Below are 25,348 nucleotides of genomic sequence, written 5' to 3' on the forward strand. Positions count from 1 at the left end.
GTAAATTGCACTCAAGTTAGTTGGTATTTGCATTTTGGTCAAAAAGTTAAGTAGAAAGTTTCTAGTTTTGCCATCTGCAGACCTGCTTGCAGGCTGTTTCTCTCATTCTGTCAGAGGAAAGCCTTGACATTACTTTTACTCGCGAGGAGGAGACGAGCAGCAGCTAAGAGGGTGTGAGTTCATACTATCCTCAGGGCATGACAGGAGTGCAGAGTTTAGGCTTGTTCGGGAGCTGCACCTGTACACCGACTGCTTCCAGATCCACTTCAAGCTGAGTAGGGAGCAATTTGACAGCCTGTTTCAGAAAGTTGCAGAGAGCTCAGAAAAATGAGCACCAACTTTAGACATCTGATTGCTCTTTGATGCCTGGCTGCACCCAAGTTAAACTCGAAGCTTCAGCACAGAGTGCACGGATGGTACATTCTGACCAGGTACATTCTCACGTTATTCAACCATCAGCATGAATGGGTTTGGAAGCAGAGTGCAGCACCCAGCGCATCCTATGTGATGGCACTAACTTCAGTCAGAATACTCTTAGATAAAGAAGAAAAATAAATCATGCTTGTTTGGGTTCTCACGGTTTAGCTTCTAGCATCACATATAAAATGCTTCATGACTGTGGTGTCATGGTGGGATTAAAGTCTTTAAATGAGATTGAGCTCATTTTTGGTCACGATCTGATCGATTTTTCTCTCCGTATGGAAAACTAAGCTCTTCCAGGTTGTTGCATACTGAATATAAAACCCTCTTTAAGGTTGTTTTCCTCTCCCTGTTCTTGTTTTCTCGTCAGCGGTAGAAGAAGGAGAGTCCTCGGAGTGTGGCGGGACCTGGGAGGAATCAGCTGTCCACACAGGTTAGTGTCCAAACGCACACACTGACATTCTAATAGAGTTCCTGTGAACTCCAGATCCACACAAGAAAGTAAAGTCTATTAGTTTTACTCACGCAATTGTAATTTCAAATCCATGCGATTTACAACGGCCTGCTCAGAGGGAGATCAAGGAGGCGAGAGTGGAAGAGACAAAGATTTAATGAACACAGATGGAAGGGTCGTATTAGGAGAAGGAAAAATCATAAGAGAGAAAAGAGGAGATTTGAAATGATGAGATGTGAAAAGAAACAGAGCACTCAGTCTCTGGAGTCAGCCTGAATGGAAAGAGATGGTGGGGGGGCAGGAGAGGGATTTGTGTGCTTTTTCACTACTCTCTATGGTCCGGTGATATCCTGGGAGGAAGTGGGAGAGATGGTTGGGCTTTTCTTTTCATTTAGTTATTTTCTGAGATTTTTATTTTTCCTTGTGGTCTCTCATTCGTGCCCCCGCCCACCACCACCACCTCCCTTCTCCATCATTCTCTTCTCCAGTTTCCACTCTGAGATGGAAATTTCAAATGATTCTCACTTGCTCTTGTATAAGATCAACAGCAGTTTCTGTATGAAAGGAGAAGTGATTCAGATTTTTATCAGAGCAGAAAAATAGTAATTTATAAACGTTAAGTATTAAAACAAATTAAAACAAAACCCACTACATACCTTTACAAGCCCCTAAATGTCAAGCAGGGGCACGATTCCTCTTAGGCTACATTTAATTATGTGACAGATAATCATCTATTAATTATCCTTGAGTGTCCTTGTTGTATTTTAATTTCTTTAAAGATGTTGATGTTGGAGTTTTCCTTTAGGATAACATAAAAAAATGACTAGATTTCTTTCATCTTTGGCAATAAAGAAAATATTAGTGGACAAAATATATGTTACAAGCTGGGAAGTTCTAATAATGGTGAATCATAATATAATAATAACTGTTTTATTGAATAATTATGCATGCTGGCAAGAGAGTAATGACAAAATGTATCAGACATCAGGGTTGATTTCCCTTGCCCAGGCCCTCTTAAATAGGAATTGGTCCACGTTGGGGAGTTAATTTTAGGAGTCATGCCTGCATGTCATGATTCTGAAAATGAACTTACTAACATGGACCATTCAGAGGAGACGTCAGACTGACCCCACCTCCAAAGTCTCACAGGTCAATCCGACGATTGAATCAGATGTGAGGGTCGGGTGCACACTCATCACAGCCCCGTGCTCGTGGGAGCACATTTGTGCACGCCGAGCAGAAATCCTCCCTCACAGGCACGCTTTTCTGCTTGCGGGTACAGTTCTAATGTTTGTATCACATGTGTTTTTGATATTTAAAGGCAGTCGTATTCTGTCTGAGATACTCAGAAAAACAGAAAGTTTTGAGGAGCTAGAAACTCCTCTATTTAGACATTTTTCTGTAAGGAAATCAACTTTCTGTGCTCACAGTTAAACAGTTGTGATCAGTAATGATAAATGTCTTAGTAGATGTGGTATTTAGCATCGGTATCACAGCTGCGTGAGAAGAGCTTTCATGTTTGCTGTGGCATCCCCACACGTCCGTGTCCTCTCTGCTTTTATTGTTCAGCGACGTGTGACACACATTTTCCAAATTCTGGCTGAAACCGTTGAACCGGTTGGTGTTTGTGAGCTGTAGTTAGTTTTTCTGCTCCGGTTTGCAGCCTATCAGAGAACAGTTAAACACTTCCTCTGACTGGATCCCAGCAGGGAAACAAGATACTGCTGAATGTGGTAAATATGCAGTTATCTCTCCTCTGCCTGTCTTGCCCCATCTCTGCAGGGATTGGAGGAAAGGAAAGTATGACCCGTGGGGTGTCTATGACGTGCCAAACCCTCCCATCCTTTCATACCCCCCCCATCCTTCTTCAAACCTGTGTTAACTCTCCTCCAGGGGCCACCACACAGGCCTGCGTGTGCGTGTCAGAGTGTGCATGTTCAGGGGGGTGCTGACTGAGGTCCTGGGTGGCTGACTAGAACTGCTGTGTGTGTCAGTTCCTGCAGGAAGCTGGTGTCCCATGACACACTCATGCACACACACACCTATCTTAAACTCTTCCTCCCATGAAAACACTCTGTCCCATATTCCCTTAGTCAGCCACTCTTTCAATTTGGATTTTACCATCTATTCCCAGTTCCAGCGTCCTCTGCATCAAATTTTCTCTTTTTTTTCTGCCCATTCCTGCCCTTGTTTCTTCTCTTTAATATTATCACCGTCTTCTTCTGTCCTTTCACTTTTTACTGTTCATCCGTGTGCATATTAAGTGCGTATGAGAGAGGGAGTGGGGATTGTGACTTGCTGCCTGTTTCCCAGATTAAAAAGACAGAACGATGTCGTCTCCTTCTCTCTCAGGGAGTTTGCCTGGTGGTAAGATAAGAAAAGTAAATCAGAATGGAGAAATATACCTTCCTGCTATGAGATTTACAATCTTCTACCCATTCGCTCTTCTTTCTTTACACTAGTTTAATTTTTTTACTCTTTATGCCTGTTGTTCGTTTTCTCTGGAAAATGTGTGTTGAGTTTGGAAAAACCCGCTGGAGAGGAGACAGAGGGAGGGCGACTTGAAGGAAATAGCATTGAGCCAATTTATTCTCCCCCTTCCTGGATCTCCTTTTCTCCTTTGCTTTTCTCTGTGGCTGATCTTCCCCAGAGAGGAGCCTCCTGAGGTTAAAGGTACCCCCAAGCCCTCCCTTACCACAGAGGGACAGAAAAACAGCTCATTCCCTTCTTTCCTTGTTGTTCCTTTTTTGTTACCTCACTCCCCCAGCGAGCAGGGAGAAACAGACAGATGTTAGAGGAAAGAACAGTCCTTTTATGAACAGTTTAGACTTGAGAAGGAGCGGGGATGTCTGATCAGGCAGGAGTGCACTTTACAAGCATGTTCAATAATCACTGAGAATGATAAAATCACCCTTTCTTTTTCTAGCACTATAGTTTTCTACTGTAGACTGCACACACACTCACACAGATATACACACTTACGCTTTCTGTGTGTTCATTCAGTCCCTCACAGAGTCACATACTTACAGAGCCAATGAGTCATCATGGAAAAGGTTTGTCAAGTCCCCAAGCTGAAACTTAGAAACCGAGACCAACTGGATTATTGTTATTCGCTGTGTGAATGTGTGTGTGTGTTGACACAGAAATGACTTGACGTTGAGACAGTGACCGGCACCTATCAGGTGACAGTTCTGCATCAATGTCTTTGTGTCTGCTTCTAAGCTTATTTGTAGAGTTATACACTGGAGCAATGAGATGATGAAGTTCAAAGAGCAAACATGAACCTCCCTTCTTTATAAAACTGATAGAAGGAGCAAAATGCAACTTGATGAACAAGGTTGGCGAATAAGTGGTATCAAATGATTGATAGTCCATCTTTTAATGTATTGTCCTTCCCAAGATGGGCAACAACTCATGGAAAGCAGATAACCTCAAGATCATTCTGCATGGTGCCCTTCTCTGTCTCTGCTACACTATGCATTAACTGGGGTGTGGTTATATAGTATTTAAATAAAGTCTTTAAAAGTCTCTAAGTTATAAGGAAAAGAACTTCAATGCTTTCTTTATTATCCTCTTTAACACAGGAAACACTGGAGCATCCTTTATTAAGAAAGGAGATCATTTTATCCCACAATTCCTTGCTGCTGCAACCTTTAAAGCAAACACCCACATCACAGTGTGTCGTTGCAGTGCAGCCATCTTTTGCAAAGTCCTTAACGATTACTCTTAATACATTTCCTTGAACTCAAGAATTTTTCCAACGAGGTCAAGGAAGAGGAAAAGTTCTTTTTTTAACTGTTTAACCGTACCTCATGTCTTAAAATCAGGATAATTCAGCCGTGCATGCTTGAACTAGACAGCAATTCTTCTAAAGAGGAAACTGAATTATTCAAAGTGAAGGCATCAGAATGGCATACATTATTCACTTTCCTTCACTTTTCAGCCATATTAGAAATAAAGATAAATCATACGCTCGGCCACCTGCAGGCCGCGGGGCAGGATTACAGGAAAAAAGAAAAAAAGAGTTATATAGAGGGAAAACACATTAAATAAATACATTTACTGTTTGACTGTCATCTCCCTGATCCCTGGCTGGAACTGTGTCAGACTTTAATATAATAGTAAGATATAATAATAATACTATAATTAATTTTGAGGCAAAACCCAGCTTTTAAAGGTCAAATTTGCAAAGCAGGTGCCTGAACAAAGAAGACTGCCCACCCATGTCTACTCTGGTGTTTCTGATAGGGCACCAGGATGTCACCAAATAAACTGAGTCCACTTCTATTGTAGTGTACCATCTTTGATAGTACACAAAGGTCAGTTCTGCCAAGCAAAACACACCAAGTAGCTTCTCATTGTTGCTTGCGCTAGCTTCTCATTTCATTGGTTCCTCAAAGTTCATGCATCACAGCACAGCCCCACTGAGCAGGTAGTCAGGACTGATTCCTCCAGGCTGCTACATGGAGCATTCAGATCTGACCTCGACTCTTTGAGCCTGCAGGTGGTTCTGCAGGTTCAACACAGAAATCCCCGTCCATATCATTGATGACTGAATGTGTGCATGATATATCTAAAACATAATCAACCTTTTTGTCCGTCCGTCCGTCCGTCCGTCCATCCATCCATCCATCCATCCTTCCTTCCTTCCTTCCTTCCTTCCTCTCTGCTCTCATGGGTCCTTGCCTTATCTGTCCGATTGGACAGAGCTGACAAACAGGACGCTGGACATTCTCTTTCTCTCTCTCTCTCTCTCTTTCTATCTTTCCTTTGCTTCCTTTCTCTCTTTTCCTCTTCCTCTATTACACTCTCACTGCTACCCTCTGGAGGTCCATAATGTAGTTTTAATTTCCCCAGGCTACCGCAGGAAAACAGTTCCCGTGGATGTGTGTGTGAACTCTTTTGTCTGCTTGCGACATTGCAGTGCTTCTGTGTTTTTGTCTGTTTTGCACCATTTAAACGCTGTTTTGGAGTGTGTGCACACAAAAAATAAAAAGCGAGCACCTCTCCACTTATTTGTATGTGTTTCTGCTGATCTGTGGGAATCTACTTTGTATGTTATTTCATGTCTTTGTGTTTCTAGATATGGTGTTCAGTACGTGTTTTTGTCTCCTTTGCTTCCTTCCATGACGTTAATGGCTCTTTCATCATCCTGTTTCCAGACATTGGTGTTGGGTGCTACTCTCCCTGACTGCACCACATCCCATGGGTGTGTGTGTATTTGTTTCTGTGGGCATGTTTTGTGTCATTGTGTGTTTGTGTGTGAGGTGTACTCGGCAGCTCAGCAGATCCCCTCCCAAGAGGCGAGAGGCCTTGCATTGTGAAAACACAAATATACACAGGCTGTAGGGGGACAGGAGGTGGTTGTAGGTACATGGGAGGAGTTGAGGGGAAATTAGCTTCTTTTCAGAGCCACCTAACACACACACATGCTCAATACACACACACATGCACACCTGAGCTAAGAAACAGAGGAGCCAGAGGGTAGCAGAGGGGTGGTGGGGTGGTTCTCCTGGGAGTCAGGGAGCAGGCCTGTGTTGTTGTGTCCAGCTGCACCTGTTCAGCCCGTGTGTGTCTGTGTGCATTTGAGTGTGCACTCAGTGCCAAATGTGTCCACAGTTCTGTATGTTACCACCTATTTGGAGCCCAAATAGGCCATTGTGCTGACAGTTAGGATCCCGACATGCTTCTGCAGCCACTTCACACACATCTCCCTGTTGTAGCATGTTTCTGCCACACAGGTAGTTTCAAAGTATGTGGAACAATCTGAGGTAAACGGGTTGTGTTGGTGCTGTTTTGCTCTTTTATCTTTACTCTGCTGCAGAAAATGCAGAAGTTATCGTATACAAAGATGCTTTGTGGCATTAAAGATGATTAAGGTTGTACAGCAGAGACTCTCTCACGTGCTTTGTCTTCATTCTTATTTTTTCAGGCTTTGTCATCTTTGAGAAAGCATCTGTTGTCATCCCCCTTCGGTCTCAAGCTAACTTTACTGATCAGCATACGACTTATGTGAGGTGTCATCTCCAAGGCTAGCCACCGTTAGCTTTTTGGAGAGCTCTACATCAGTCCATCTGTGTTTGTTGCACACCAGTAATCCTCAAATCTGTGTGGTGAGAACAACTCAGACAGAACTATACCCACTGCCATGACTCATACAACAGCCTCTAACACTGTCTTTTTGCTTCTTATTGTGTTTAAACTAAGTGTTATTTAGCCTTGATGGCTCCATATCCCATACTGTCTACTGACTCAACCGTACATGAGTGAGGTGAAACAGCAATCCAACAAATTCACATGTAATGAGGTTTAATTAGTGTTTGAAACTGGCTCCTGGTTAAACACTTGGGCTCTTTTCATGTTTTATTGAACTTGTTACATTTACAAAGAAATAAGAAATCTTTATGAGATCAACAGACCAGAAAATGGTTGATAATCAATTTTGTGGTTGTTGTAAGAAGGGAAAATGCAAATATACAATTAGTCACAGTTACTGGTTACTTTACCCTGAAGTAATAAAACTACTTTACTGATTACAGCTGACAAAAGGGGATAATTAAGTGGTGGATTACTTGATCAATTATCTTACTAATAAATACAAAAATAAACATTATTTTGGTGTTGCATGTATTCAGCAACATATCACAGATGATTTATTAGGTTTAAGATCAAACTGCAACTGTTGGGATGGAGTCGCTTCTTATTCTTTGTGATGTCATGATTAGAAACATGTTATCCTGGACCTCCAGAACAGGAGCTCAGTTCAGAATTTTAGGCACTTGTGCACAAAACTAAAGTCAGGAACCACAGTGAAGTGAAGTCTTACTGCTGGGTTTCCTCATGTTGTGAATGTCTAGCGTTCAAACACACCGCAAAGACGACGTCCAACTACCAGCTTGGATGTGCCGTCAATGCCTGTGCAGGAGGACGTAACTCTCCAACAAAGGGGCTGTAGCCTGTTCACTGTATTCAACACGGGAGGAAAACATTAACATAGCAGTGCTTGTTAGCTATATCATTGTTGTTTGCTCAGTGTAGAGGTCATTTTCTAGTTCTTGGACATGACTGGTGAGAACTTTGCTTGTTGGTGTAGGATAGAAAGTAGCAGAGACAAAAACTAAGGATAAACCTCTCTGAGTGGGGGAACCATGGATTTTCCAGCTACGCTGAACAGCCAATCAGGATTATTTTCTGTCATGCACAGAACTGGTGCATTTATGTGGTCCCACAGTGCAGATGGAGCGTTGCACCCCAAAAAAAGACTAGAGACACAGATGTTCCAGATGGCTTAGCTTGGTGTTTAAGGGTATTTACTTTAAAGTAGACTGGTTATTATGTCACCTCCCAAAGTTTTCCCTCTGCCTTGTCATCACCCCCCCCCCCCCCACCCACCCACCCCCCACCCCCCCACCCCCCCTCCCCGCCCGTAACACCTATATCAAATACATTTTGTGAGTTGTTTTGGTTGCAAACTAGTTTTACTTTTAGATTTTACTGCAAAGTTAATTTAAGAGCTCAAACTTCCTGCAATTAAAAAATTTGGGAGGATAAGCTGCATTTGCTTGCTCTCAGCAGTCATCTAATAACATTATCATGCCAAAACATTTAAATCTCATTTGGTAGAATCTTGCTGTAAGAAGGTAATTGAACACACGGCTTATTAGGAAAAAAGTAGTAGATTTAAAAGGCATCCAGCACTGAAGAATGTTTTGATTCGAGTACACACTCTCTGTCCCAACTGGATGCTCTAAATGAGTTAAACACATCTTATTTTAACCTCACTGGTAGTTCATATTGAGTGTATGTGACTCAGTCAGGTGCTTGTAAATCTGAAGCAGGCAGTAGAATGAGAGCCTTGTGTTGAAGCTGTTGGGTTTCTAAACATTCTTCTGGAAGCTCGACACACATTTTTCCATCCTTTGATGCCTCCTCTAGGCGTGTAGATAGAGATGTGTGTGTGTTTTATGTATGCTTGGCCAACACATATACATCTTTCTGAGCTGCAGTGTCCCAGACAGGTCACAGTAACAGCTCCTGTCTGCCAAATCAAACACTTGAATAACTACCTTACCTTTGCAGGATCATGGTATGTTTTATTCTCCTTTAACTCCCCCTCCAGCTCTGGCACAGTCTGTTAGTGCGCTTCTCTCACCCTGGGGCAGTTCAAGAACATTTCCCAGAGTTCATTAGTTCCCTAGTATTCTTCCCACAGGATGTCTAGACATGTATGATGGTCATGCTGACTATGTGCGTTTGAATTTTAGTGTTTCAGTTTGTATCTCAGGTAGCTTAACTTGGCACTTGCTTATAGCAGGGAAATAAAGCCTGTATGATGGAGTGTATCTAAGCTGAGTGTGTTTGGATCCAGCTTCCTCAGTCCTGCGAGGTTACAGTCTGTCCAGTATGTTTATGGCTTCTTATCATTTAGCTTGCTAATTACCTTAATGAACTCATTTTAACATGGTTAATGAGAGAAAACACACAGACAAACTAATAAATACATCCATGCAATGAAAAGGCACAAGCTTCCACATGTCCTCGTCGGTGAGGCTAACGAGTGGTGATTAGTGGGTCTCAGCTAGGCGTGGTTGGGCTGTGTAACATCATTCTGCTCTGTGGACTCTGCTAATTCACTCCTCTTTATCTAATTACCCAGGGTGTGCATGAACACACACACACACACACACCTGCACCAACACACTGCACACACACCTCCTGCATGTATCTTTCTGCAGATATGTAAAGTGACCTCATTATTCTTGTGGTATCAGTTTATATATTTATATTTGTATCTGTTAACAAACAGCTCAGTGTCCTCAGGTTACCCAGGCTGGTGGATACAGCAAAGAATGTTGCTTATTACTTTTCCCCAAGAGACGCAAAGCGTAAGCTTTTCTCCAAATCTATGATGCATATTGTCACATATGAAAACAGTCGTTAGAATAGCTGGTAGCTCTTAAAATGACTCTGGAATCCAGTTCAAGGTTTACTTATTACATATAAGACATCACTATCTGAGGCTGAACCTTTACAGGTCAGTCTAGCAGGTAAGTATACAACATAAACAGCAATGTGTAAACGTCTTGAGCCAACACTCATTCCAACCTGAACCCTCTGAGACGAGCTTTCTGTCATTTCTTTAAGGAGTCTTCAGGAATAGTTCTCCAGGCTTCTTGAAGGACATCCCAAAGCTCTTCTTTGGATGTTGGCTGCCTTTTGTTCCGTTCTCTGTCAGATGATCCCACACTGCTTCAATAATGTTGAGGTCCGGGCTCTGGGGAGGATTCATCCCTCCATAAGACCTGTTGCCACTGAACCAAAATCATACCTACAGTATCTTCAAATACATGCATTCCATAATTTAACATGTTTTTTTTTAACTCTTTACATACTTTACATACTGCTGCACGAAAACAGGAAAAAGGTGCAGTGATTAATTAAAACGTGTGCAAACATAAAAGTAAATACAGTATCATGCAGTAAAGTAGTTCACCAGGCTTCTTGCCACTGATTTTCAGTCCACTTCTTGTGTCATTTGGCATAGCTCAGCCTTTTCTCCCTGTTTCCCTTCCTTAAGAATGGCTTCTTGACAGCCACCCTTCCATGGAGACCATTTCTGATGAGGCTTGGGCCAACAGTAGATGGATCAGCTGAAGGACCAGATGCATCTCTCAGGTCCTGTCAGGTCTTTGCTGGATTTTTTCCTCTTTCTTAAGGACATCACTTTCAGATCCTGTTCATCTGCTGTAGATAGTTTTTTAGGCCTGACACTTCTTCTTTTGTCCTCCACTTGTCCAGTTTCCTCAAATGTTTTAAGGACACACTGCACACCATGCTGAGATATGCCAAGTTTTCAGCTAATAGCTCTTTGGAAATCAACTTGTTGCTGCAGAAATCCTATTTTCTGTCTGTCAAACTGTGTTATCTTTGCTGTTTTTCATAGATGCAACTAAAGAAATGGGAACAAATGATGTGTCTTTGTGACAGGCTGCTACAATTTAAAACTGGTTCTTTGCTAAGTTGTCTGTTATGTGTAGACACAGCACTTTAGTTTGGTGCCTTTTTTATTGGGTTTGGGGGCTATAATCAAATCTCAGATGCACTGAGATTTGGAAGATTCTGAACAGACTCAGAAATGTCAAAAACAGATTTTGTTACATAAGGTAATGTTGACAGAACTCGAACGAAGGAACTTGGAAAAGCGCATCTGCATTAATAGTTAGCACATGGAAGCACTTTGGCTTTTATGAGGTTGAATGAAAATATTCTGGAAACTTGCCAAACATGAGAAACAACATTACATGTTTTCAGCCGGGAAAGTTGTAGTTGCTACCAACCAGATGACCATCGAGCAGGCAAAGTCAGAGATTCATTCCAACTCGGAAAAGGTAAAGCAAATTACAAACTCATCTCAACTTTTATTGAAAAGGATTTGCATCCATATTCAGTCTTAAAACCAGGGCTTTGTTGTGCACAAGACCTGCGACTCTACAACGATACCAAAACCAAAGTCATGGGATGATTAAAGAAGGTAGGATGCGTGCCACGTTCCCACACTATCTTATGTCAATGTAACTGCACATTTGTTCACAGATGATTTGCAGATATCTTCTGCATATAACAGGAGGATGGATGTGTGTTGGATTTCTGTCATTTTCTTGGTGATTTAAAATATGCTGACGTCTGTATCAATTTACTACAAAGTTGCTGCTGCAGGCACTCTTCTTTTCCTGTTGGTTCTTTTTCAAAGCTGGGAAATATGTTGGAAACTGTAACCTTCAGTTAACTGTCCACATCTCTTCGATTTGCTTTTATAATAAAATACATAAACTCTCCTTTAAATTGGTTTGTAATCGCCCTCTGATTCATAATCGAATCATAAATGTGTGGCGCCCAGAGAATCCCACCCATGCCTTTTTATGCTTGAATGATTCATAAGTCCTTGTTAAGTGGCTTAACGAACAATAAGATACCTTTCTCTGAAAATGGTCAGGTACAAGGACTGGACTGATGATGAGTGAAAAAGCAGCCAATGTCCAAAAAGAACTATTGCTCAAGACCACTTTAAAAGATTACCAGAATGTTTGGCTGCTTGGAAGTAAATATGAAGAAATGAGAGCTTGATCGGGCATAAAACTGTACAAAATGTGACACTAGAAATTCACTTTGACATAAAATAATTTGTATCAATTGACATATTTCAAGCAACAATGACATGCTGATCAGGATGCGATTATGACATTTAACCAGAAAAGTTTGTTTTTTACCACAGACAAGACATGGAAATGCAAAAAAGACTTAATTTAAATAAATTTTTTCCTCACACAGAAAACGCTTTCCCTGCAGACTCAACAATAGATTTGAGGCCAGTCTTTAGGTACCCAGAATGCAGTTGGTTTTCTGTCCTACTAGCTAGTTAATTTAATTTAATTGCATTCGCCGTCATCACAGGTGTGATTCAGTCCACATTATTTGGATAGAATGAGCAGCAACAGAGCTCTGGAGCTCTAGAGTTGGTTAAAAACACTCCACTTGTGCTGTTGGGGAAATTTTAAAAATCTTTTTGTTTGCTTAGTTGGAAAATTGGAGTTCTTTACAATTTTTTAGGTTAACCGTTGGACAAGATTTTGAATAACTGCGTGCATCTGTGGATGATTTAAGAACAAAACACGGTGTCTGTTCTTGAGATTGGAGGGCTTGTGTGCATGTTGTGTGTGTGTTTTTGTGTGTTCTGTATTGTGAGTTAGAGAGGGAATGTGCAGTTATTCCTGGCATAGGCACAGTCTGTGACTCAGAGATAATGGTTCTCAGTAGAGTCAGTGTGCATGTGTGTCTCTGAGTGACTACAGCTATATCTCACCAACGTGTGTGTATGAGTGTGAAAGAGAGAAAGCAAGAGCTATTTGCAAGGGACCACGGTCATACTATTCAATCAGTACTCCAGCACACACACACACACACACACTGCTCTGCACCCTGAGCACCTACGGGAGTTGCCTGCCTTCATTAAGTAGGCTTGCTGCTGCTTTCGGTGTAGCTGGGGTGGGGATGAAGTATCATAGAGAAGGAAAAAAGGAGGTGAAGGAACCTTTGAAAGAATCAAGACAAAGATGAGGGAAAAACATCAAAAGCTTATGATGTACAAAGCAACGTCCAGCTCAGTAATGCCTGAGATTGGAGATTATTTGTGAATTATTTGCAGACATTTCATTATTTTTAGGTGGTTTTTTTTTAAACAATACTCAGTCCAGAGCAAACGCTCTTTAGATAAATGAATTAGCCAGATTTTAAATGCTAATACTAAATCAAAGTAAACAATAGCTACTGTGCTGAGGAGTCAATAAAATTATAATATGTGCTTATCGAGCTACATAAACAGTACAGGTTACTCATAACGGCTGTACTGTGCTGACACAGTTGTAATGTGTCCATTTAACATGAGTGATCTGCAACACAGCACCAGGTTTTTCTCCATATTCAACTCACTGACATTTATCCAGCCTCCTAAATGTTACAGCACAATAAAAGTTGTTCTGGGTGATTCGGTCTGTTTTTCTCACCTGTATGAATAAGAGAACTGAGGGTTTCGTCAGGGTGTTGCTCACTGGAAACATCACGAAGGAGTTGGTGTCACATGACATTCCCTCCATTAGGATTATTATATGTTTGTTTACCATCTTCCTTTTCCAGGTTTTAAGCTGTAGTGTCCCCTGACCCCGTCTCATGCGATCTCATTGGCTGTAGCTCCTTGCTCACCGACTGCTTCAGAATGAAAAAACAAGCTTATAAATTTGTCAGAGGATCTTCTCAAGCCTCACAGATCACGTCTTTGAAGCGTTCACACTGGTAACTGCTGATTGAAATCAACTTTGTCTCAGATGTGAGCCATTTGTCTGTGATGTGATAATTGGACTTTGTGTTTGTATGCGAGTCAACTCCATCTTCTTCCTTTTATCTCCTCTGGAATTTGCCTTGAGTACATTGAAATCTTTGAACTTTTGTGGTGTATTTCGGAGGAAGACCACATGGTGGGCCTGGAAGTTTGATAAACGAATTACTGCTTAGGCTAACAAATTACTTTCTTTACTGTGAGACTGAACACAATCGAGCGAAAGCCTCACAGTCATATTTAACCTACATTGGTATTGAAATATTAGGATAATCTGTGCATGCATTGTGGTTCAGGTTCATACATCTTTTATAACATTTCTGTCAATTATTCTGTGCATATATTTCATAAAACAGGGCAGGAGAACAGCTAACATTAGCCTCTCCCATTGCTGAAGTGAAGTTGGCTCATCTATAAAAGCATTTCTTTACATTGGACTCATTGTCCGCATATTATGGACCAAACGTACACGTGAGTTGAGATGAGTCGTTAAAATTTCACAATGTGAACTTGGTTTCATACATGTTAAGCAGATTGTTACAGAGTAGAGTCACAGCAAGGCTGCACTGTTTTTTCTATCCAGGATGTTAGACACTTGATTTCAGGTTTTCAGAAGTTTATGAAGCTTAAAGTTAGAGCAGAAAAATAAAAAGGAGATACAATTTGAAAAGGAAGAGCAGAGATGTAAAGATTTAAGGCCTTTGCAAACAAACCCATTTTTGTTGCCTGATAATTGCTGCTTGTTAATCATGTTTCTTTTGTCTTCTTGAGAATTGTTTGACCACTCATAGTCCCCGTATGTACAAACATTATAATTTAAAATGACTTCTGACAATGTAAGGATGTTTACATGACACGAGAAAAAAAGTTAGTCTGACCGAGGCCGTACAGAATCTAATCATACAGAGATGTGTTAGATTTCTGTGATTTAAAAAAAAAAAGAAGAAGAAAATACAGATGTGACCTGCGCAGGTGTGTTTTGGTGCTAAAAATTCACAATTTTAGAGCTGCTTTCATTCTGCACATCTGTTTCCTTCACTCGTAATGAAACAGTGCCAGGAACAAAACACAAACACACATACACACTGTGGCCAGGACAGGAGGTCGTTCTGAGAGAGGTAATGATTATGAAAGCCACAGCATCTACATCTTCAGAGAAGCCGTGCTCTTTTGAAGCCCCCCCCCCCCCCCCCCCCCCCCCCCCCACAATCACCAGCTTCCCTCTGAGATCCATAAGAGGACACATAATTATCCTGTCCCTGTGTGGAGTGAGGTGGGTGAGTACCAGAGTGCCATACAGATCCATGTGCAAATAGAAACACCACCAGCTGTGAGCCCTCTGCTGTGACACCCACCTCTGCCCTTATCCCTCTGCACAGTAAAACCAAATGAAGGGATGAGTAAATGAGGAAAAAACAAGACTGGAAGAGAAAAAAGGGAGAGATGGGGACAGAGGGAAGCAAGATGGAGAGGTTTCATCAGTCTCTTCCCTCTGTTGCTATGACAGCAGGTTGTGTTGGCATGCATTCGAGTTGGCGCTGCCCTCACCTCTGGCATCAGGACTCCCGGGGGAGCGTGTGCATGTTGCGGGTCCTTTGCTGGTCTTTGCTCAAGTATGCATGTGATGGCTCACAACAAAAATGGCAAAAAAAGATAACTTTTATACATTTCCCAGGAGAACTCAAACAGGTCTTTATTTGGAACAATAAAGATATGATTGGAAAATCATATTTAAGCATTTTATATTGATACTTTTTTTGCAGAGCAAATAAAAGGCAAATGAAGACGCATCCTGCTGATATGTCGAGTTCTGTCAAACAAAGTAACGTCACATCTTTACACTCCAACGTGCACACATCTAGCTGTACTTGTACATTTACGCATTTATATCTCACATCTTTGTGAGTTTTTTTTATATGTAAGCACAATAACCAGCGTGTGCGTGTGTGTGGGTGGTGTACCGTGGGTGTGCATGTATTTTTTTCAGCCAAGAGGCTTGTTTCTCTCCCTGGCCAGACGGTGCTCTCACCACTGGACAGATGGCCAACGCCCTCCCTCTCTTCTTCTCCATCCCTTCATCTATCCCTCCATCACTGTCTACCTCTCCTGCAGCTCCACCAAGCACCCCATCACCTCAGTCCCTCGTTCCCCACCTCCCAGCATCCCCCCTTCCCAACATAACTCTACTATAATAAATCAGAGTGGGATGAACCTTCACTGCTTCACTTGATTTGTACCACTTTGATTCACTTAAACCCGTAGACCAAGATTTTCTCACTACAGTGACTTTTGTTAAGCAAAGATGGAAAATGAGACCTCTTGCATTATGTAAGAAGTACATATGATTTGTTGTGTAGTAGAGCACAAACATGTGTGTGTTTATTTGGACTGTGGGAGTAAGATGGAGAAATTCCACGCCAAAAGGCACCGGTTGAGATTTGAACCAGGAACATTTGTGAAGGGAGGCGATAAATAAAAGAAAATAATACTGAGGCATTCTTTGTCTAACTATCATTTAGTTAGACAAAAAACGACCGTAAAAAGGTAATGGGTAGTAATTATGACGCAAAGTCACTACAGTAAAATATATCCTGCCTTTAGGTTCAGCAATTAAAAGTTCATTAAAAGCACAGAATAAGCTAATGTGCATCAACGATATTAAAAATGCAGTTATATACTCTAGGTTTAAATTAAAAATTGAAAAAAGGTCCACAGTAATTACCTTTCAGACCTTTCTCCACCTTACAGAGAGCTGTAGCTCAGTCATCTGACAGTCGAACGGTCGGTTGTCCGATCACCAGCCTCCTTGAAACGCGTGTCAATGTGTCCTTGGGCGTCCTTGGCTCTGATACGTCCATTGGATGGACGCTAAGCTGTGTAGCCTGTAAGAACTGCTATATGAGTGTGGGAGTGGTCAACTAGACTAGAACAGAGCTGTATAGATACAGTCCATTTACTGTTTTTCATTCACTTTTTGGACAGCCTCTAAAGGCCTCATCACTAATCAAATGAATCTAATCTAATTCCAGTCCACCTGTTTGAACTCACTAATGTCACTATGTGGTGTCGTCGTAATGTCATAAAGGAATTGTAATCCCTCAAATTAATTTGTATTTGCAGCTTGATTTTGATGGTCACCCTTTTTCTAAAAACAAAATGATTAAAGTGCTAGAAATAGAACCTGATTCAAAAGAAGGGTCTTCTCCATCTCTTATGTTCACAAAATGACGTCTGAAGCTCCGAATGGACAGAACAGCAGAGCTTAAATTCTTTTGACCTGTAATTGGACTCATTAAAGTTTTGTGGTTTTAATTAAAAGAAATGGAGATTATTGACTTCTCTGTACTGGCCACACTTGAAATGTAAAAGCAGAGACTTAACTTAACCAGGCTTTTGAATGTATATTCTTATTTAACTGCATAGTCAGTCCAGTGAAATAATTGTGTTATACTGACCTATTTTGTTATTCTCCTCCCGCTCCATATTTCTCAATCACTTTATCTTACTCCTTTCCTTTCCTTTCCTTTCCTTTCCTTTCCTTTCCTTTCCTTTCCTTTCTCAAGCCAAAGTGTCTTCAGTGTCAGTCCTATTGAATCCTCAGCGTTTATAATGTGATAATAAGGTGTGAAAACAGAAACACAATGGAGCACTGAGGATTGGGCTTAAACAGCCCTCCACTGGTCTCCTCTCACACTCTGTCTGCTACCAGGACACACACATTCACACACATCACATCAAACGTGATAAATCAGACAACCAGTGACGGTCGAGCAGGACTCATCACTGGTTACACACAGCTGGTAAAGACATTAGCACTTGTCATTGTTCAGGTAAAAGTGAAAAGATTGCAGAAATGACTAACTTACCATGAATTAATGTGACCCAGATCTTTTTTTTATGCTAGATACCAGATGCACACCCAGTGCATAATATGATGATCTTTCTCTCGATCTTACAGCTGATATACTGGCGCACTAGTAAATGAGTGTGTTTTGTGTGTTCTCAGAAGTCCCTGCTGCTGACAGAGAGGCAGAGCCCAAAGACGGTCACAGGGCAGGTGCCGAGGATGGAGAACACGAAGAGCACGATGACCGTGATGAGCGAGATCACGACGATGACCTGGATGACGAGTCCATCTTCACCTGTGACAACTGTCAGCAGGACTTTGAGTGTTTGGCTGATCTCACTGAACACAGAACCAACCACTGTCCAGCTGGTGAGCTTTTTAATCTCATTGTATTTGTGCTTTCTTCTGTAGCTTCACATGGTTTTGTGTTTTCGTACAGAGCAGTTGAATTTCTGTCATCAGATGAATGTTATGGATATAACTTTGGTTGTTTATACCTCATCAACAAGGTCCTAATTACTCATCATCATTTGTTCAACACATGAACACATTTTTAATTAAACTCTCTGCATGTTTTAAAGTGGAAAGGATGACATGTTTTCAGATTAGTTGCATCATGTAGAATTGACGCTGTTACAATTTCCTGGGTGACACAGCCCCTCCCCTGTTCTGAATACCTATAGCTATTGGAATCAGTAATACCCATATGTTCCACAGGGACACACACAAAGGCCGTTATTAGTACTTGTGTAATTAATGGAGTGGCTGAAAGGAACGCGGCAGGGGCATCTGGTTCCTACAGATTAATCCAAACGCTCCCTTAACAAGCCAACGCACACTCTCTTTCTTGCTACTGCAAGGCAGTTTCTTCATGGCGTATGTGTGTGTGTGTGTGTTTACTTTTGATAGAGGGATGAAGAATTAGGGAGGGGTAGGGAAGGGCTTTGTTTAAACTAGTAAAGATAGTGTTTCCAGAGACGGTGTAATGTAGATGGTAAGACCCCTGCCTAAGCAAAATCTTATTCACCCACTGGCTTGACATCCAATCCAAGCAGAGATTCACATCCTTTGCTTGGCCTCACATTAAAGTTGGAGAGTTGCAACTGAGACAACTTGAATAATAACACCAGTGCATACGAATGCTACAGAACTTGTTCCACTCGATGGGCTGAACTGACTGTAGACTGAGTGTAGAATTATGAAGAAAGAACAGCACGTTTTATGCATTTTCTGCCTCAGTTAACATGTTAAATGTCAAAGTTTATGACAGCACAGTTAGAAAAAGACTGAACAAGGATGGCTTGTTTTGAAGGGCTGCAGGAGAAAGCCTCTTCTCTTTAAAAAGAACATGGCAGCACAGCTTAGGTTTGCAAAGCTGCATCTGAACAAAGCACAAGACTTCTGGAACAATGTCCTTTGGACAGACCAGACCAAAGTGGAGATGTTTGGTCTTAATGCACAGCAGCACGTTTGGAGGAAACCAAACACAGCATATCAGCACAAACACCTCATACCAGCTGTCAAGCACGGTGGTGGAGGGCTGATGATCTGGGCTTGTTCTGCAGCCACAGGACCTGGGCACCTTGCAGTCATTGAGTCCACCATGAACTCCTCTGGATACCAAAGTATTCTAGAGTCAAATGTGAGGCCATCTGTCCCACAGCTAAAGCTGGGCTGAAACTGGCTCATCAACAGGACAATGATCCCAAACACAGCAGCAGATCTACAACAGAATGTGTGAAAAAGAAAAGAATCAAGGTGTTGCAATGGTCCAGTCAGAGTCCAGACCTCAGCCTGACTGAAATGCTGTGGTGGGACCTTAAGAGAGCTGTGCAGAAACCAATGCTGCAAACCTCAATGAGCTGAAGCAACGCTGGAAAGAAGAGTGGGCCAAGATTCCTCCACAACCATAAGAGAGACTGATAACGTCACACAGGAAACCATTACTGCAGCTCACTGCTGCTGAAGCTGCTGCTACAAGCTGCTGGATCATGGGGTTCACTTAGTTTTTCACACACTGCTTCTGAATTTTATCTTAGTATTTGTTCAGTAAATAATGATGCAGTGTAATACGCCACGTGTTGTTAATTTGAGGTTGTATTTACCTCAATTAAAGACCTGATAAGTACCAAGTGATTTAGATTATATCTTAATACGTAAAAGCTTGGAAATTGAAGAGGGTGTACTGTACTACACTTTTTTTTTTTCTAAATGTAAAAATCCATGAATGTCTTTATTTATTGTCCTGACCCATGATGGAACACACGGTGCTATACTTGTCTCTGTTGTGTCACAGTCAGACACACACTCAGACAGCATCACACAGCCAAAAGCACAGGGCTGCTGTCAAAGCGCAGGATGTGGCCTGTGATTTCAGCAGAGGAGTCTGTTGAGGCCTACATGTTGCTGTGCGAGAAAGCCGAGGGAGGGAGCTGAGGCTGAGAGGGAGCGCAGAAGAAATGAAATGATAAAACATGTTTTTCCCAGGAGAAAGAGTGGTTGAGATTGCAGAGTAATCCCACGGCTCTGCAGGGTCTATGTGCACTTGCATTTAAGATTTTGTGTGCTTGTGTTTATATTTGTGTTGGTTGGTGTCACTGTGTGCAGAAGAGTGCACGTGGATGTGAAGCTGGTAGTGGGACAACTGCACACTGGTAATTACAGAGGTGAACGCTAAATGAAAACGCACAGAATAGAGAATCCTCTTAAATTCTGTGGAGACCCCAGAGAGTCAGGACATGGCATGCACACACACGAACACGCATGAAACACAAAGGCTATTGGGGATAAACGCTCGCCAATCTGGATCTGCCTGAGAGAGCTAATGTGTTCATGCATTTTGTACTTTGACATTTGTCCCTGATCACAAACCAAACACTAAGACATCAGCCATCTTGGTTGGGGGTGACTGATGGGGCCATTTTACAAGAAGTAGCTGGCTGTGATGTTATCCCGCAGTTAGCTTTCTATCACCGCGTAAAAAGTAAATCAATAACTCATTTTTCTTCCTGCTAGAACTTTAATATTACATCAAAAACTCAAAGAGCAAGTTTTGATCTAAAAATGGTCCAAAATTTGAGCCAAAACCCAAAGTTTCCTCAATCTGTTGTCATTGTCAAAAGATGAGGTACCGATGGTTTTAAAATAAAATATTTATGGCGGCAGCATCCCCATCAAGCCAGGACAAGTAAAGGGCTTCACTTCTGTTCATCTGGAAACACTGTCCACTCTCAATGGATTACAAATTAGATATGTTGTTCTCATAACTTTTCCTTTTGAGTGGACATCCTGCAGCAAAGTGCAGAGTGAGGACTCTGCTGCGGTATTATTATTCAAGCCGACTTGGTTGCAGCATATTGAAAGGCCTGCAGTTATTCCAGAGTTGCTTTATAGTTGGATATATAACTATAAGCTTCGTATAATGACCAGTTTGATTTGTGCAACATGATCAAGTTACACACCTGAAATACAAAAGTAACATGCAGCATGTTAAAGTAAAGTGAAAGCTGAGCTGACTTGTTCAACAAATGGTTTGAAGATGATCGTTTTAATTCCAAAGGCTCTAATAACCTAAAATCATAGCTGAGATTGTGTTCATCATGTTGGTTTTTTGATACTTGTGGAAATATATTGCACTGAGATTATACACTGTTGCACTTATCTTTATATCCACAGTTAGACACACAAACCTTTTTTATACGTACGTTACGTTAATGTCTTCATCAGTCCATTAAAGCAATGGTATCAGTCATTTTTCTTTTAATGTTCCTCATTCTTCATCATAGTGTATAAAAAATAATTTAGGAAATATGCTCTGAATGACACATGGATGGTCGACTGCTTCGTAAAAATATTCTGCCTCTGAATTGAGTTGGAAGACGTTTTCTTCTTCTTCACCTTGGTTAAATATTGTAGTATGGTTGGCATTCTTGGTTAAAAACTGTCTCCTGACATAAAGACATATGTTTGGTATATCAAACATGATGCCTTTGAACAGACTTTAGTGGGAGAAGGATTAGAGGCTCATCTTTGGTTAAAGTGCACATTCAGAGTCAAATTTTTTTAAGCTGTCATCCCAAATCTGCTTCTGCATTCACAATGAAAAGACAAACTGAGGCCTTTTTCGACCAGCAGTGAAGCAGTATCAACTCTTGTTGAGTTTCTCGGGTTGTTGGACTTTGCAGCCTGGATTGAGATGGTCCATAGCCATATTTTGCCCATGTGCACTCAGTAAAAGTGTAGCTGAAGTCACAGCTGTTTGAGATGTTAGAATCCACACCGATACACAAACTTTGGAAGGCTTCACTGGAGTTAAAGTTTGTAATAATAATATCATGATGTTTTGCAAAAAAAGATCAAGCTAACAAATATGAAGCACTCTGTTAGACAAAACTAAATATTGATTTATAAACAGACAAACAGGTGAGACATTAGCTGCACATGGTCTGACTTAGAATTATGTAATGAAATGTTGCAGAGAAGCACCAGGGAGGTAGTTGCAGTCAGACTGATGGAAAGCAGTGCAGGTCTGAAGGAAGATATAACCTTCACAGTGGCTCTGTTTTAAAGAAATCCTTATTTATCTTGCATTAGCTGATGATGCACGTCCTGAAGCAAGCTGTTTTAGCTCTTGTCTCTATAAGAACCGGCTCCAAGTCTTCGGGGAAACTTTTGCTTACTCATGTGAGGGTTGTGAAAACAAACCGCTAACCTACGAAGGAACAAAAACCCCAGCTTTTGTTTTCGATCTTCAGATTTTAGAATCCATGTGTTGAAAACTTGAATCTGTTGTTGGGAGGTGAGAATAAGAGTGTCCACAGCAAAATATTTCAGGAGGTCTCTGGTAGATTTGAAATAACGTGAACAAAAAACATTGTAAAAAGAATAGAAGAAGAAGCATGATGTCCACCTTTAAGGGAGGATTCCCACGGATAGATTTTAATACTCAATGGTGAGCGGGCCTGACGCTCGGAAGACAAACAATTAACCAGGAGATCTGATTGGAGTGCACCTTCGCTACGGTGTGAAAAAGCTGAACAGATACAAACTTTCCATCTTAAGCCACGCTAGGAAAGCAAATCAATAGCCCCAGAGTTCTGTTCTGCTACACCAGACATAAACTCATTCAACGTGAATGAGAAGTGAGACTGTTGGTGCCTGAAAGGCGTACGTGTGAATCCTGTTTAACACCAGGAGGAAATAATTGGATAGATTTTATCCATCTTTGAATATCTGTGACGTGAAATGTCATCATCCTGCACACATGTTGGCAGCTTTGTCAATGATTATTTAGTGGACAAAGTCTGATGAGATCTGAGTCCCAGGTGGTGGCTCGAGAGCGATGTTAGTTAATGCAGAGTTCTCTGCACGGAAAGAGCTGGTGTCTGTAATGCTAACTATACTGTTGTAGCAAATGGGTCCCAGGTTAGCTGCTAGCTGCTGCTGTAACATTGAATGGGTCCCAGGTGCGAGAGTGAAGCACCAAGTAATTCAGTGCCACTCTAGCAGAAGGCCTGTAAAGAGGGACCATTAATTTGAATGGAAATTGGACAAACACACACAAACACTTACATGTAGTGGTGCAGATCAATGACACATAAATGTGTGTGTGCCCACTCAAACACGCACATACCCACAGATCTCGCACATCTGGTTAATGTAATGCCACGTTAATGTGCATGAGTCTGAGAGCTCAGCTGGCTGTGTGTGTGTGAAGGAGATTACATGCTTCTGTTATAAGACCATTGTTATTCTGTACCGCTGCATCTTTATGCCAGTGTGTGACGGCCGTGTTGGAATTGTGGGTGACATATTCAGCATGTGTGTTACACTGATATACTTCCTGTACTCTGTGATTATGTTGTTTTATCTAGTCAGCTCACAAACAGCTGTCATACTGTTGTTGTAATCAGTAGTAACACTTATGTTTATGTTAGATTTCTTCATCAAGCAGCTGTATTTCCACTGTACACACATCTCATTGTTTTGTTTTCATTACGGTGTCGCCTGATACCCTGAACTGTTCCACGTGGCTCCACTCAGCTCAGCTCTTGATGCGGTGCATACTGTGCAGTGTGTAATATGTGATGCATGTCTACTTCTTTTAGTACGTGTGGGTCTGTATCCTGTGTGTGCACAGGATATGTGAGAGAGACAGACCGAGAGTGTGAGTCAGGAGAGTGTTGATGGGTCTCAGTAGGAGTCAGAATGTGGAGCATAGGCTCCCCGAGGAGAGGAGGAGCGGAGAAAAACCTCCCACAGATCAAATGGAGAACATTCTCTGGCCCTGCTCTGCCATATGAACGCACACAGCGACACGCACATCCCATCAGGGAAAACCCAAAAGCTGTCTAACGGTTCTAACCTTCCAAGGTTGGGTCAATGTGAAGATTAAAACATTCAGAAAGGCACTGTTTTTGTGCTGCCGCTGACCATTTTGTTAAATATAATAGCTGCTGAGCACATATACACGCTTGTTAAAGTGTCCACGCGCTCACACTAGGTGTGGATGAGAAGCGAGAGAGGGCAAGAAATTGTTAAAGATGGCAGTAGAAACCACTGGGAGAAGTAGAAGTGATGAGAAGGTAAGCACCAAGAGCTGTCAGTCAAAGCAGGGGGGCGGAAACCGCTGCTGTCAGTGACAAATAGCAAGTCATTAACCCAGCTAGCTGCTTCTTAGATGGTGTGGGTGGAAAGTTGTGTATTTGTGTGCATGTACGTGCAGGAAGAGAGTGGATACTGTTCATATTCTTTCCAAAGGTATCTGTGAGGTCTGTGTTAATTGAGCACATACAGCTGCACTCTCGTCTACTCTTTTTCCTCTCAGCGGGGGAGAGGAGATTACCAGAGAGCCTGTTGAGCTGGGAGGAGCGGGAGACAAGGAAGGGAGCGAGGGAGGAAAAGAAGGTATAATGGGGGAGGAAGAGGGGTGAAGAGGAGGGATGGAAAGTGGAGGCAAAACTTAAGATGTGCAGAGCGGAGGTGAAAGAACGGGAGGAGGAAGAGGAGCAGAACATGGAGCAGGGAGGAGAGTGCATCTGTTTGTGCAGGGGCCCTTGGGTGACTGGTTTGCCTCCTGTGGGACGTCTCCCCACAGCTAAGCTCTTACCGTCTGTCGCAACCCGCTGTCACAAATACACACACAGTACACACACCTCGCTGTGTCTGTCGTCAGGATAGCAGCTGAGTCCTGTGAGGCCAAGACTCTTATTAAAACCACAGATCACTTTCTACTAGAGAGGCAGAAGTAGGAGGGGTGTAATCTGAAGCAAAATTACAGACAGCCTCATGCACTCACTTTTGACACTTACTGTGTTTGGTAGCTGTTGTTAATTGACAAAATAAATATCATGCTCTTGGTAGTTTGATTCATTTAATTTTTTTTCCCTGCTGGCTTCCATCCTCTTTGCTCCCCTTCTCATGCCCTCTTCATTGCCATGCACCCCTCTTCCCTCTCTCTCTCTCCCTTTTCCACACCTCCCTCCCTCATCTCTCCCACCTCCCTTCCCTCCCTCTGTGTGTCTGTACCCGGGGGTGGCCTGAAGATTCCTGTGCTAAGCCCTTGGCATACATACAAGTGCACAGCGCACACACACACACACACACACACACACACACACACACACACACACACACACACGCACACACACACACACAGACACACGCACACACACACACACACACACACACGCACACACACACACACACACACACACAGACACACACACAGCTGGCTGCC

General features: G+C 42.0%; 1 protein-coding gene across 3 annotated transcripts in view; it reads left to right on the forward strand.

Annotated features, from left to right (window-relative positions):
• znf423 (zinc finger protein 423) overlaps window positions 1-25,348 on the forward strand; it is a 157,932-nt gene that overhangs the window by 25,314 nt on the left and 107,270 nt on the right. For all 3 annotated transcript variants that reach the window (XM_072386659.1, XM_072386661.1, XM_072386660.1), the window contains exons 2-3: window positions 791-853; window positions 17,770-17,979. In XM_072386659.1, the coding sequence (XP_072242760.1) occupies window positions 791-853; window positions 17,770-17,979 (273 nt within the window). The remainder of the gene's footprint in view (window positions 1-790; window positions 854-17,769; window positions 17,980-25,348) is intronic.

This window comes from Leuresthes tenuis, unplaced genomic scaffold (assembly GCF_036924035.1).
Source record: "Leuresthes tenuis unplaced genomic scaffold, fLeuTen1.0.hap1 SCAF_5, whole genome shotgun sequence".
Classification (NCBI taxonomy): Eukaryota; Metazoa; Chordata; class Actinopteri; order Atheriniformes; family Atherinopsidae; genus Leuresthes; species Leuresthes tenuis.